This window comes from Agelaius tricolor, unplaced genomic scaffold (assembly GCF_023055355.1).
Source record: "Agelaius tricolor isolate 1412-34295 unplaced genomic scaffold, bAgeTri1.0.p SCAF_32, whole genome shotgun sequence".
NCBI classification, from domain to species: domain Eukaryota; kingdom Metazoa; phylum Chordata; class Aves; order Passeriformes; family Icteridae; genus Agelaius; species Agelaius tricolor.
In genome coordinates this window covers 5,881,891-5,894,659 of record NW_027269292.1, presented here as the reverse complement: position 1 = coordinate 5,894,659, position 12,769 = coordinate 5,881,891, and the positions used below count along the sequence as shown (strand labels likewise).

Genomic DNA, 12,769 nt, shown 5'->3' with positions numbered 1-12,769 from the left:
CCCTCTGCCCCATGCAGCTGCTCCTTGGGACACCCCCTTCTTCCCAACAAGGGGGGCTCTGCCAGGTCCCCGGGGGTAGCGGGGCTGCCCCAGCCTGGGGAGGGTCCCACTCGCCCTTTGTCCCCCAGACCTGAGCAAGCACCGGCGCTATGAGATCCGGATGAGCGTCTACAACGCCGTGGGCGAGGGACCCCCCAGCCCCCCCCAGGAGGTGTTTGTGGGGGAAGCAGGTGAGTCCTGGCAGGCTCTGCCTCTCTTGGGGCTGCGGGAAGGGGGCTCGGCTGTCCTGGGAACCAGCGCAGTGACCCCGTCCCCTCCCTGGGCACAGTGCCCACCGCAGCGCCCCGGAACGTGGCCGTGCAGGCGGTGACGGCCACGCAGCTGGATGTCACCTGGGAGCCGCCCCCCGTGGAGAGCCAGAACGGCGACATCCAGGGCTACAAGGTACCTCCTGTCGCCTGGGGGCTGGCACCCGCCCGGGGGGCTCTGGGGAGGGGCTGAACCCCTGGGCGGCACAGGGTGGGGGGCACTGGGGGTGCTGTGCCTGATTTCGGGGAAGGGGCTCTGGGAGGATGTCCCGGGGAGATGCCGGGTGTCCCATCCCGGTGCCGAGCGGCGGCGGGGCAGCAGATGGCGCCGTCGGCCCTGGAATGTACCGGGATGTGTCGGGAAAGAGCCGGGATGTGCCGGGGTATAACTAGAAATTGTCGGGATGCAGCTGGGATTTGTCGGGATACGGCTCGAATGTGTCGAGATGCACCGGGATAGAGCCGGGATGTGTCAGGACAGAACCGGAATGCATCTGGGATGTGTCGGGATGCACCGGGATAGGGCTGGGATGTGTCGGGATGCACGGGGATGTGTCGGGATAGAGCCGGGATGTATTGGGGTGTGTCGGAATGCACAGGAATAGAGCCAGGATGTGTCGGGATGCAGCCCAGGTGCTGTTGGGATGCATTAGGATGCAGCCGTGGTACCCAGCCCCGTGCTCCAGACACCTCCTGGTCCCCATCCATTGTGGTTCCTCCTGCTTGTCCCCATCCTGCGGGAATCAGGCACGGCTCGAAGGCGATCTCAGCACACCCTGGCGATGCCAGCCCTGCCTGATGCCCAGCACAGCCTGGAGCCCTCCTGGAGGAGAGGCTGTTCTGTTCCCTCTGACCACTTGGAGCCCGGGCAGGGACATTGGAGGGCTCAGGAAAGGCGAGCTGGGTGGGACCCGTGCCCCATCCAGGTCCCCATGCTCCATCCTGCAGATCCACTTCTGGGAGGAGCAGCGGCAGAACCAGAGCACGAGGGTCAAGACCCTTTTCCTGCCTGAGACTGGCGTGAAGCTGAAGAACCTGACGGGCTACACCTACTACTGGGTCAGCGTGGCCGCCTTCAACGCGGCAGGGGACGGGCCCCGCAGCGTCCCCGTGAAGGCACGGACACAGCAGGCAGGTGGGGCCCGTGGCACGGCTCCCCCTGCACCCTCCTGCCCCTGGGCTCCCTGGGGAGGTGTCTCCGTGGCTCCAGCTGCAGGGATTCATGCTGCAGTCCTGAGCAGAGCATCGCTGGGCTCACCCCAGCGGGTTGGTGGCGTGGGGTCACACGGAGGTGAATTTTTAATCTTGAGGATGGCGAAGGTTTTGGGAGGACACAAGGAAAGTCGTTCCCCTGTGGAATCTTTGCTGCAGCAGGGATGGGGCCCTGGGGGTGTGAGCTGGTGATCAATCAGCATTAGGGTGGAGGCAGGGACAGGGGCTGGCTGGCACTGGGGGTGTCCCCTGGAGCACTGAGCTGCCCCCGTCCCCCGGCAGCCCCCAGCGCTCCCGGCTCCATCCGCTTCAGCGAGCTGACCACCACCTCAGTGAACGTGTCCTGGGAGCCACCTCCGCTGCCCAACGGCGTCCTCGAGGGCTACAGGCTGGTCTACGAGCCCTGCACGCCCGTGGATGGTGAGGGCACGGCCAGGGGCAGCGGGCAGGGCTGGGGGGGACCCGGCTCAGCCTCTGTCCCTGCAGGTGTCAGCAAGATCGTGACGGTGGATGTGAAGGGGAGCAGCCCGCTGTGGATGAAGGTCAAGGACCTGGCTGAGGGTGTCACCTACCGCTTCCGAATCCGGGCCAGAACCTTCGCCTACGGGCCGGACGTCGAGGCCAACATCACCACGGGGCCCGGGGAAGGTACGGGGGACAACTGGGGACACACAGGCTGAGGAGATGGGCTGGGGGCTGGCCCAGCTCTGGGCCAGTTTGTGCCCCTGCCTCCAGCTGTGCTCTGGTGCCCAGGTGCCCCTGGCCCCCCTGGAGAGCCCTTCATCTCCCGCTATGGCTCGGCCATCACCATCCACTGGTCCAGTGGGGACCCTGGCCAAGGTCCCATCACCAGATACGTCATCGAGGCCCGGCCCTCAGGTACCACTGCTGCCTCTGCTCCATGCCCAGCTCACGTGGGGATGGGTGGTATTTGCTCAGGTGGGGTCGGGTGTGGTGTGTGCTGGGTCCCCAGGGTGAAGGAGGAAATGATGAATGTGACTCCATGTTCTTAGAAGGCTGATTTATTGTTTTATGATCTATATTATATTGAAGAATGCTACATTAAAACTATACTAAAGAATAGAGGAAGGATACAGACAAAAGGCTACAAGGAATGAAAACTTGTGGCTCTGGAAGGAGTCCTGACACAGCCTGACCATGACTAGCCAATAAGTCAAAACAATTCACATGAAACCGATCAAACAACCACCTGTTGGATAAACAATCTCCAAACACATTCCAAAGCAAAGAAACACAGGAGAAGCAAATGGGATAATATTGTTTGCCTTTTTCTCTGAGGCTTCTCAGCTTCCCAAGAGAGAAATCCTGGCAAAGGGATTTTTCCAGAAAATATGATGGTGACAGTCAGGAGAGGGGAAACTGAGGCAGGGAGTGCTGACCTGGCTTGGGCATTGGGACACAGTGTCTGGGGGTGCCTGTGAGGAAAATGCTGCTGAGTGGGGCTGATGGCAAGGGCAGCACCTGTAGGGCTGGTGGATGGAGGGACAGCACCCCTGGCCTGGGCTGTCCTGCAGAGCCAGCCCCAAAATCCCAGCCCCGTTGTCTCTTCCAGATGAGGGGCTCTGGGACATCCTCATCAAAGACATCCCCAAGGAGGTGACCTCCTACACCTTCAGCATGGACATCCTCAAGCAGGGGGTCAGCTACGACTTCCGGGTCATTGCTGTGAATGACTACGGCTACGGCACCCCCAGCACCCCTTCCCCCTCCGTGTCAGGTGGGTTCCAGGGCCCCCCTGTGCCAGAGGGAGGCTCCTGCTGTTGCTCTGCTCTCATGGCCATCACTGAACCCACCCCTGGCTCCTACAGAGCCCCGGTCCCACTGCCAGCACCCCCTTTCCAAACCCCCCCTCCCTTTCCGGGGATCTGGGCCTCCCCAGGTGACCCTGTGCTCTGCAGAGGGCTATCCCCATGTCCCTGTCCCCCTCTGACCCTCCCTGCTCTGCCCCAGCCCAGAAAACCAACCCCTTCTATGAGGAGTGGTGGTTCCTGGTGGTCATTGCCCTGGTGGGGCTCATCTTCATCCTCCTCCTCGTCTTCGTGCTCATCATCCGCGGGCAGAGCAAGAAATACTCCAAGAAGTCGGACTCAGGTGAGCGAGGGAGTGTGGTGGGTGTGACAGGACCCTCCTGCTCCCGGGGGAGCCTCTTGGGGTCTCTCCCTGCCTTTGGGGGTCTGTGTGGAGTGGTGGGAGCCTCCCCTCCTGCCCGCCTTGGGAGCAGCTCCTGCAGAGCCCCAGAGGCACCCCATAACCGTGCTGTGGCGTCCCAGAGAGCACTGAGAGCTCGAGATGAAATGAAGGGCTTGTCCCACAGACAGCTGTGGAGGCAGAACAGCCCGGGGGCTCGCAGAGGTCACTGGGATTAGCCAAACACTGCTCTGTTTTCTTAGCTCTGTCAAGGGCTCAAATTGTGGGGAAAATCCAGAGCTCCTCGTTAAACAAACAGCTCAGAGTGAGGAGCTGGGGGCACCGGGGCAGGGCAGGGGGCTGAGCCAGGGCAGGGCTGGCACCTCCTGCCTGTCCCCAGGCCCTGGTGACTCTGGAACCACCACAACCCCCAGCCCCTGGGGCCATTCCCAGCCCCTGGGGCCATCCCCAGCTCCCTGGAGCCATTCCCAGCCTCTGGAGCCATCCCCAGCTCCCCGGGGCCATCCCCAGCCCCCCGGGCCGTGCTGTGCTGCCTGCAGAGGGGCTGGGGGAGGCTGAGCATCCCATCCCCCAGGGAACAGCTCCAAGGCGGCCGCCCTGAGCCACGGCGAGATGGTGAGCCTGGATGAGGGCAGCTTCCCCGCCCTGGAGCTCAACAACCGCCGCCTGTCGGTCAAGAATTCCTTCTGCAGGAAGAACGGCATCTACACCCGGTAGGGACCCCCCCACAGCCCCCTCCCCGGGCAGGGGGAGCGTCTTTGCTCATCCCTGCTCTGTCATGGGGTGAGGAGGGCTTGGATCCCCAGGGGTGACCCTGATCTGCTCAATGTCCCCCCTGAAAGTCCCTGACAGTGGGATTGGGGTTCTTGGGAGGGGTTGGCAGGGCTGAGGGTGCCCCCTGACGCAGCCCTATGGATCCTCGGGGTTGTCCCCAAGTGGCCCAACCCCGTGTGGCGGTGACCCGCGCTGACCACCCCTCTGTGTGTCCCCAAGGTCCCCGCCCCGGCCCAGCCCCGGCAGCCTGCACTACTCGGACGAGGACGTGACCAAGTACAATGACCTGATCCCCGCCGAGAGCAGCAGCCTGACCGAGAAACCCTCCGAGGTCTCCGACTCCCAGGTGAGCCCCGGGGCCGCACACGGGGACAGGGACCAGGCTGGGGGGGTCTGGAGGGTGCTGGGAGCCCTCCGTGAGCACCAGCCCGTGTGGGGCTGTTCCTCTGCCCACCCCGAGCAGTCCGGGGCGCGTTCGGTGCTGCTGCTCCCGCCCCATCCCGCTCTGCAAGCAGCGGCATCCCCGCGGCTCGGTGGAAGCTGGCACAGCCCCCGGCCCCTCTGCTGGGGATGTGACGCTGCTGGGCACAGGGCACAGGGCACAACGGGTCACCGGGGGCTGTCGCGCTGCCCGGTCGCTGGTGGCAACGCCCGCGGCTCTGCCAACTCCACAAAATGCCACCTTTGTCTCGCCCCGGGGCCACGGGCAGCTGTGGAGCCCCGGGGAGGCCACGGGGCTGTCACCCCCAGGATGGATCCCGAGGGGCTGACACCCGAGGAAGGGTCCTGTGGGTCCCTAGGGCTGTCCCCGAGCAGGAGGGGACCGTGCCCAGGCTGTCCCCGAGCGGGAGGGGACCGTGCCCAGGCTGCCCCCCCGCCCCTGCCCGCACCGGCTGTTCCTTGGCAGATGCCGGCTCCTCTCGCTGCGGCCCGAGCGGGGCTCGAGTGGCTTTTGAGGAGCTGTGAAGAGCTGCGGGAGCTGGCGCTGGCGCAGGGCAGTTCCCACCGCTCTCAATGGGCCCTTTGTGCGCCGCCGGAGAAGCTGAATCCAATTACCGGCAGAGCCCAAAAACACCCTCCCCGCCAGCCCCGGGGGCATCGCGGCCTCGCCAGCGCTCAGGAACCTTTTGTAGGAGGTTTTGTTTTGTTTTAGCAAGAGGCAGAAACCCCCCAGCGATGCTGCAGCCGTCCCAGCCATTAAATACTTTGGGGATGCAAATACTTTCGGGATGTGCTCGCCAGCGTTCCTAAAAGAGCCCTGGGAAAGCACCGGGAAAGCGCTGGAAATCACAGAATTGTTCAGGCTGGAAAAGACCTCTGAGCTCACCGAGCCCCAGCTGTGCCCCATGCCCACCTTGTCCCCAGCCCAGAGCTCTGAGTGCCACCTCCAGCCCCTCCTCGGGCACCCCAAACCTCCCTGGGCAGCCCCTGCCAATGCCAGGCCACCCTTTCCATGTGGAAATTCCTCCCAAATTCCCCTGGCACAGCTTGGTTCACTCCGTTTGGATGACAAGTAAAGCCATCTTTCCAAGGGGATCTTGGAGATCGGGATTCCCCGAGATTTAAGGTTTAAGAAATTGGGATTTCTTGTCTTTAAGGTTTAAGAAATTAGGATTTCTTGTCTTTAAGGTTTAAGAAATTAGGATTTAAGGAATTAGAGCCCTTGGGCTGAGCTGAGGTGCTGTGTGCCCCTGCAGCCCCTGTGACACTCAGAGTGCTGGCAGGGGGGCAGGGTTGGGACAGGGAGGGCTCAGAGCTTGGCAGTGCCAGCACTTTGTGCCCCCACGACAGGGCACAGGCTGATCCTGCTCTTCTTCCTGCAGCCTGAATGCCTTTTATTTACACTGGGGTCGTTCCCTCTCATTGCAGGGAGCAGAGCCCGACCCCATTGAATTTTGGGGTTGTTGGGAGCTGTCCCCTGTCACTGTAGGACATGAAAGAACACAAGCTCACACTGCTGTTCTCAAAGTGAAAAAAAGGAAAAGTTTATTTTCTGACTCTAACATTTATAGATTTCCAAAAGCGACAGTGGATTGGAGGGTGACAGTGCCACCTCTCCAGTGACACTGGACAAACCAACAGCCCATCAACTTTCTCTTCCTCCATAAAAGAATGCAAAACAATGAGTTATTTACGGAAAGGGTGTGGAAAAGTTCCCTACAAAAATATCAACATCAAAAAGCTTAGAAAAATCTTAAAAATCCGAAGTGTCCCCACCTGAGCACCTTGCCCTGTCCTGTTTTTCAGGGCAGCGACAGCGAGTACGAGGTGGACCCCGGGCACCAGAAGGCGCATTCCTTTGTCAACCACTACATCAGCGACCCCACCTACTACAACTCCTGGCGGCGGCAGCAGAAGGGCATCTCCCGTGCTCAGGCTTACAGCTACACCGAGAGCGACTCGGGCGAGCCCGAGCACACCCCACTGTCCAACAGCGCCTCCACGCAGCAGGGCAGCCTGTTCCGGCCCAAAGCCAGCAGGACTCCCACCCCCCAGACCCCTGGTAACGCCCCCAGCAGCCAGCCCGGGACCCTGTACCGCCCGCCCAGCAGCCTGGCCCCCGGCTCCAGAGCCCCCATCGCTGGCTTCTCCTCTTTCGTTTGATGTCGCGGCAGAAGAAAAAGAAGGAAAAAAAAAACCAACACAACAACAAAGAAACGAAACAGGAGGGGGAGGGGAAAATTAGGAAAAAAAGAAAAAAAAAAAAAGAAATTGAAGAAAAGCCCCAAGAATTAAGAGAAAAGGACAAAGAAGAGGAGGAGGAGGAAGGGGAGCAGCCCCAGGCTCCAGGGGTTTGTGCTGGATGCCAAGCGCTGTCCCTGCGGCTGGGAGCAAACCCAGGGCCCCTCCTTGGCCAAAGCTTCTGGGTCACAGACTCCTTGGAGGTGGGGCAGGGGGCTTGGGGTGCACCCACAGCACCCCTGGCACCCCTGGCACCCCTGGGGGCTGCCCCGGAGCTGCTGCTGGACCCCAGTGGCTGCTGGGGGCTGGGGAAGGGGCTCCTGCCGTGCCAAACCCCGGTGACTCCCCCAGGACATGGGGACAGAGGCAGGGCCAGAGGAGCTCTGCTGATCTTAAACCTCTGGACTTAAACCCCTCGCTCTGGACGCCCCCAGAAGGATCCCAGGGGATGATTCATTGCTGCCCTCCTTGGTGCCTGGCCCAGCACAGCCCCCAGAACAGGAGAAGCCGGGACTGGAAGCCCAGGACAGCCCCAGTGGGGTGCACGTGGTGCTCAACCCCCAATTCTGCACCTCGGGGCTCTGGGGAGGACTCAGATGAGGCAGCTGGAGCCTCCCCTTGGCATTTCTGCTGCTTTGGGGCTTTTTCACGGGGTTTTGTGCAGGGCCCTGAGGGTGTTGGGGGGTGTTGATGCCCGGGGGGGGGCGTGGCTGTTTTGGGGGTGTCTGCACAGCCCAGCCCAGCCCAGCCCCTGCAGTGCCTATGGGTGAGCCAGCACCAGCCTGGCAGGGCCAGGGCACCCTGAGCCGAGGGAGATGCCAATAAACAACCTGAGGACAAGTGTGTCCCCTCTCTGTCACCTTGCTCTGCCATGAAAGGCCCAATGCCATCTGTCCGTGTGTCCTGCTGTCCCTCTGGGCCTGTGGCAGCCCTGTGGCACCAGGGAGGAGCTGGGCAAGGGGTGCCAGAGGTGCTGGGTACAGCCCAGAAGGGTGCAGGGGGCTGTGGTGGCCGTTCCTGCATGTTCCCATCGCAGAGGGGTCTGGAAATGGGGTGGTGGCACAGGAGACCCCCCTGCACCGTGCTCTGGGCACTGCCAGCAGCAGCCCTGGCACTGGGGATGGCTCCTGGGCTCCTCACAGCCGCCCTCGCTCGCTCTGCCCTTCAGGCCTGGCAGGAGAATCCAGGCCCAGGTGCTGTGTTCAGGTTTCATCAGGTGCCAGCAGCAGGGCTGGCGGTGGGGAGGGCTCTCAAAGGGCCAGGTCAATGCTGTGGGGGCTGCACAGTCCCTGTCACAGCACCTGGGAGCCCCTGGGACCCTGGCCCTGGCGTGGGCAGGGGGTGCCAGGGGAGCCTTGTGTGCATTGGGCACCCAGTGCTGCAGCTCCTCCTTGGACTGGGAGAACTGGGCTGCAGTGCTGGCGAAGGATACATGCAAGGCGCTGCAGTTTTCCCCTGCTGTGGTGCCGTGTATAGACGCAGTGGCGGCAGAAGTGGCATGCCAGGGCACAGGGATGCCGGCTGTGGCCGGACAGCGGCACGCAGCGGCTCGGAACCGGGACCGGGCTGTACCAAAGCTGTGGCAAACGCAGTGGGGGGTGGCGGCGGGGCCATGGAGATAGAACTGCGCATGCGTGCGGCTGATCCCGGGTGCAGCGCTGTGGTTTGATGAGTCGGCGCGGAGTGATATCACTGGTGCTGGGGTTGTACCAACTGCGCATGCATGGGTTCCGTCACTACCGCAGCGCGGGCAGTCATCATGGGGTGTGGGAGGCGGCGGAGCTGCGGGAACGGGAACGGGGCTGCGGCTGCGGCTGTGGAAGGAAACGCTGGGATGTCTGTGGTTGCAGGAGGCGGCAGAGCCACACCATCCAGCAGCTCTGTAGCGGGAGGGTGCGGTGGGGAAGGCGCAGCTCGGCCCGCCATGCAGCGGCAGCGGCAGGAGAGGGGAAGCGACCACGGGCGGCGCTGACGGGAGGCTGGGCTGGAGCGCCGCGGCGCCGGCACAGGGTGGCTTGGGTGGCTGGGGCGCCCCGGTAAGACAGTCATTAAAACACCCTAAAAATTATTTTAAATGCCCTGAAAAAGCCCTAAAGGTATCCTAAACATGTCCAGAGAATTCCTAAAAAACTCCTGCAAAAAAACCCCTAAAATATCCCTAAAAATCCCTGAAAAATCACCTGAAAGACCCTAAAAAACTGTTTAACCCCTACCTGTAACACTGTGGCCTCCAAACATCATCTCTACCTATTAATCGGGGTAACTGCAAGACCCTCAAACACCACCACAATCACCAGCTTGAGTTGGTCTGGACAGCACCAAATAAAATGAAATAAAAAGCTTTATAAATAGAAAAATTAAAAATAAAAATTAAATAAAAAATAAAATAAAAAAAAAGCTTTAAAAATGGGAAAATAAAAAAATTAAATAAAATAGAAAATTTAAAAAATAAAAAGCTTTAAAAATAGAAAAATTAAAACTAAAAATTAAAAAAAAATTTAAAAAATAAAATAAATGCTTTAAAAATAGAAAAATTAAAACTAAAAATTAAATAAAAATGAAATTAAAAAAATAAAAGAAATGGTTTAAAAACAGAAAAATCAAAAGTAAATATTAAATAAAAGTAAAATTAAAAAATTAAAAGAAATGCTTTAAAAATAGAAAAATCAAAACTAAAAATAAATAAAAAATAAAATTAAAATATAAAATAAATGCTTTAAAAATAAAAAAATTAACACTAAAAATTAAATAAAAAATAAAAAATAAAACAAATGCTTTAAAAATAAAAACAACAAAACTAAAAATTAAATAAAAAAATAAAATTAAAAAAATAAAATAGTTTATAAATAAAAAATTAAAACTAAAAATGAAATAAAAAAAATTTAAAAAATAAAAGAAATGCTTTAAAAATAAAAAAATAAAAACTAAAAATTAAATAAAAAAATAAAATTTAAAAAAAAGAAATGCTTTAAAAATAGAAAAATCAAAACTAAAAATAAATAAAAAATAAAATTAAAAAATAAAAGAAATGCTTTAAAAATAAAAAAAATTAAAACTAAAAATTAAATAAAAAATTAAAAAAGCTTTAAAAATAGAAAGATCAAAAATAAAAATTAAATAAAAAATAAAAATAAAACAAATGCTTTAAAAATACAAAAATCAAAACTAAAAATTAAATAAAAAATAAAATTAAAAAATAAAATAAACGCTTTAAAATAGAAAAAGAAAAAAAAATTAAATAATAAAATTAAAAAAATAAAATAAATAGTTTAAAAATGAAAAATTAAAACTAAAAATGAAATAAAAAAAAATTAAAAAAATAAAAGAAATGCTTTAAAATAAAAAAATTAAAAATAAAAATTAAATAAAAAATAAAATAAAAAAAATTAAAAGCTTTAAAAACAGATAAATCAAAAATAAAAATTAAATAAAAAATAAATGCTTTAAAAATAAAATAAAAAAATTAAAAATAAAAATTAAATAAAAAATAAAACTAAAAAATAAAATAAAAAGCTTTAAAAATAGATAAATCAAAAATAAAAATTAAAAAAAATTTAATTTTTTAAAATTAAATAAAAAAAAATTTAAAAAACCAATTTAAAATAATTTTTTATTTTTAAATAAAAAATAAAAATTAAAAAAAATACTTTAAAAATAAAAAAATCAAAACTAAAAATTAAGATAAAAATAAAAATAAAAAAATAAAATAAATGCTTTAAAAATAGAAAAATTTAAAATAAAAATGAAATAAAAAAGAAAATTTTAAAAAAGAAATAAAAGCTTTAAAAATAGAAAAATTAAAACTAAAAAGATAAAAATAAAATAAAAAGCTTTAAAAATAGAAAAATTAAAAATAAAAATTAAATAAAAATTAAAATTAAAAAAAAAATTAATTAAAAATTAATAAAAAACAAAATAAAATCTGTAAAGTGCTGTAAAATACCGTAAAAGTTCCATAAAATGTAGTGTCGTAAAGCGCCACTGTCGTAAAACTGCCGTAAAGCGCGACTGTCGTAAAAAGTTCGAGTATACGACAGTCGCGCTTTACGGCAATTTTACGACAGTTTTGCTTTACGGCACCTTTTACGACAGTCGCGCTTTACGGCACCTTTTACGACAGTCGCGATTTACGGCACCTTTTACGACAGTTTTGCTTTACGACACCTTTTACGACAGTCGCGCTTTACGGCAGTTTTACGACAGTTTTGCTTTACGGCAGTTTTACGACAGTCGCGCTTTACGGCACCTTTTACGACAGTCGCGCTTTACGGCACCTTTTACGACAGTGTTGCTTTACGGCAGTTTTACGACAGTCGCGCTTTACGGCACCTTTCACGACAGTTTTGCTTTACGGCAGTTTTACGACAATCGCGCTTTACGGCACCTTTTACGACAGTCGCGCTTTACGGCACCTTTTACGACAGTTCTGCTTTACGGCACCTTTTACGACAGTCGCGCTTTACGGCACCTTTTACGACAGTTTTGCGACAGTCGCGCTTTACGGCACCTTTCACGACAGTTTTACGACAGTCGCGCTTTACGGCACCTTTTACGACAGTCGCGCTTTACGGCACCTTTTACGACAGTTTTGCTTTACGGCAGTTTTACGACAGTCGCGCTTTACGGCACCTTTTACGACAGTTCTGCTTTACGACACCTTTTACGACAGTCGCGCTTTACGGCACCTTTTACGACAGTTTTGCTTTACGGCAGTTTTACGACAGTCGCGCTTTACGGCACCTTTCACGACAGTTTTACGACAGTCGCGCTTTACGGCACCTTTTACGACAGTCGCGCTTTACGGCACCTTTTACGACAGTTTTGCTTTACGGCAGTTTTACGACAGTTCTGCTTTACGGCACCTTTTACGACAGTCGCGCTTTACGGCAGTTTTACGACAGTTCTGCTTTACGGCACCTTTTACGACAGTCGCGCTTTACGGCACCTTTTACGACAGTCGCGCTTTACGGCAGTTTTACGACAGTTCTGCTTTACGGCACCTTTTACGACAGTCGCGCTTTACGGCACCTTTCACGACAGTTTTGCTTTACGGCAGTTTTACGACAGTCGCGCTTTACGGCACTTTGTGGAATTTTTACGGCACTTCACTTTACAGCACTTTACGGTTTTTATTTTGTTTTTTATTAATTTTTAATTAATTTTTTTTTAATTTTAATTTTTATTTAATTTTTATTTTTAAGTTTTCTATTTTTAAAGCTTTTTATTTTATTTTTATCTTTTTAGTTTTAATTTTTCTATTTTTAAAGCTTTTATTTCTTTTTTTAAATTTTCTTTTTTATTTCATTTTTATTTTAAATTTTTCTATTTTTAAAGCATTTATTTTATTTTTTTAATTAATTAATTTTTTATTTTTATTTTTATTTTTATTTTTTTAATTAATTAATTTTTAATTAATTAATTAATTAATTTTTTTACTTAATTAAATTTATTGTTAAATTTTAAGCTATTTTATTTTAGTTTTTATTTTTAATTTTTATCTTTTTAATGCTTTGTATTTTATTTTATTTGGTGCTTCCCAGACCAGCTCAAGCCGGTGTTTGTGGTGAGTGTTCAAGGGTCCCCAGGACACGGGGAAGAGATGAGTGTCTTGACTCCACCTTTCA

General features: G+C 52.1%; 1 protein-coding gene across 5 annotated transcripts in view; it reads left to right on the top strand.

Moving 5' to 3' along the window:
* The window catches only part of SDK2 (sidekick cell adhesion molecule 2), a 49,066-nt gene extending 41,078 nt beyond the window's left edge, over positions 1 to 7,988 (top strand). For all 5 annotated transcript variants that reach the window (XM_071451273.1, XM_071451277.1, XM_071451275.1 and 2 more), the window contains 11 exons: positions 129 to 230; positions 329 to 444; positions 1,257 to 1,443; positions 1,803 to 1,940; positions 2,007 to 2,168; positions 2,274 to 2,399; positions 3,094 to 3,258; positions 3,492 to 3,632; positions 4,264 to 4,402; positions 4,683 to 4,809; positions 6,711 to 7,988. In XM_071451273.1, the coding sequence (XP_071307374.1) occupies positions 129 to 230; positions 329 to 444; positions 1,257 to 1,443; positions 1,803 to 1,940; positions 2,007 to 2,168; positions 2,274 to 2,399; positions 3,094 to 3,258; positions 3,492 to 3,632; positions 4,264 to 4,402; positions 4,683 to 4,809; positions 6,711 to 7,067 (1,760 nt within the window). In that variant the 3' untranslated portion in view covers positions 7,068 to 7,988. The remainder of the gene's footprint in view (positions 1 to 128; positions 231 to 328; positions 445 to 1,256; positions 1,444 to 1,802; positions 1,941 to 2,006; positions 2,169 to 2,273; positions 2,400 to 3,093; positions 3,259 to 3,491; positions 3,633 to 4,263; positions 4,403 to 4,682; positions 4,810 to 6,710) is intronic.
* Positions 7,989 to 12,769: the final 4,781 nt, after the last annotated feature.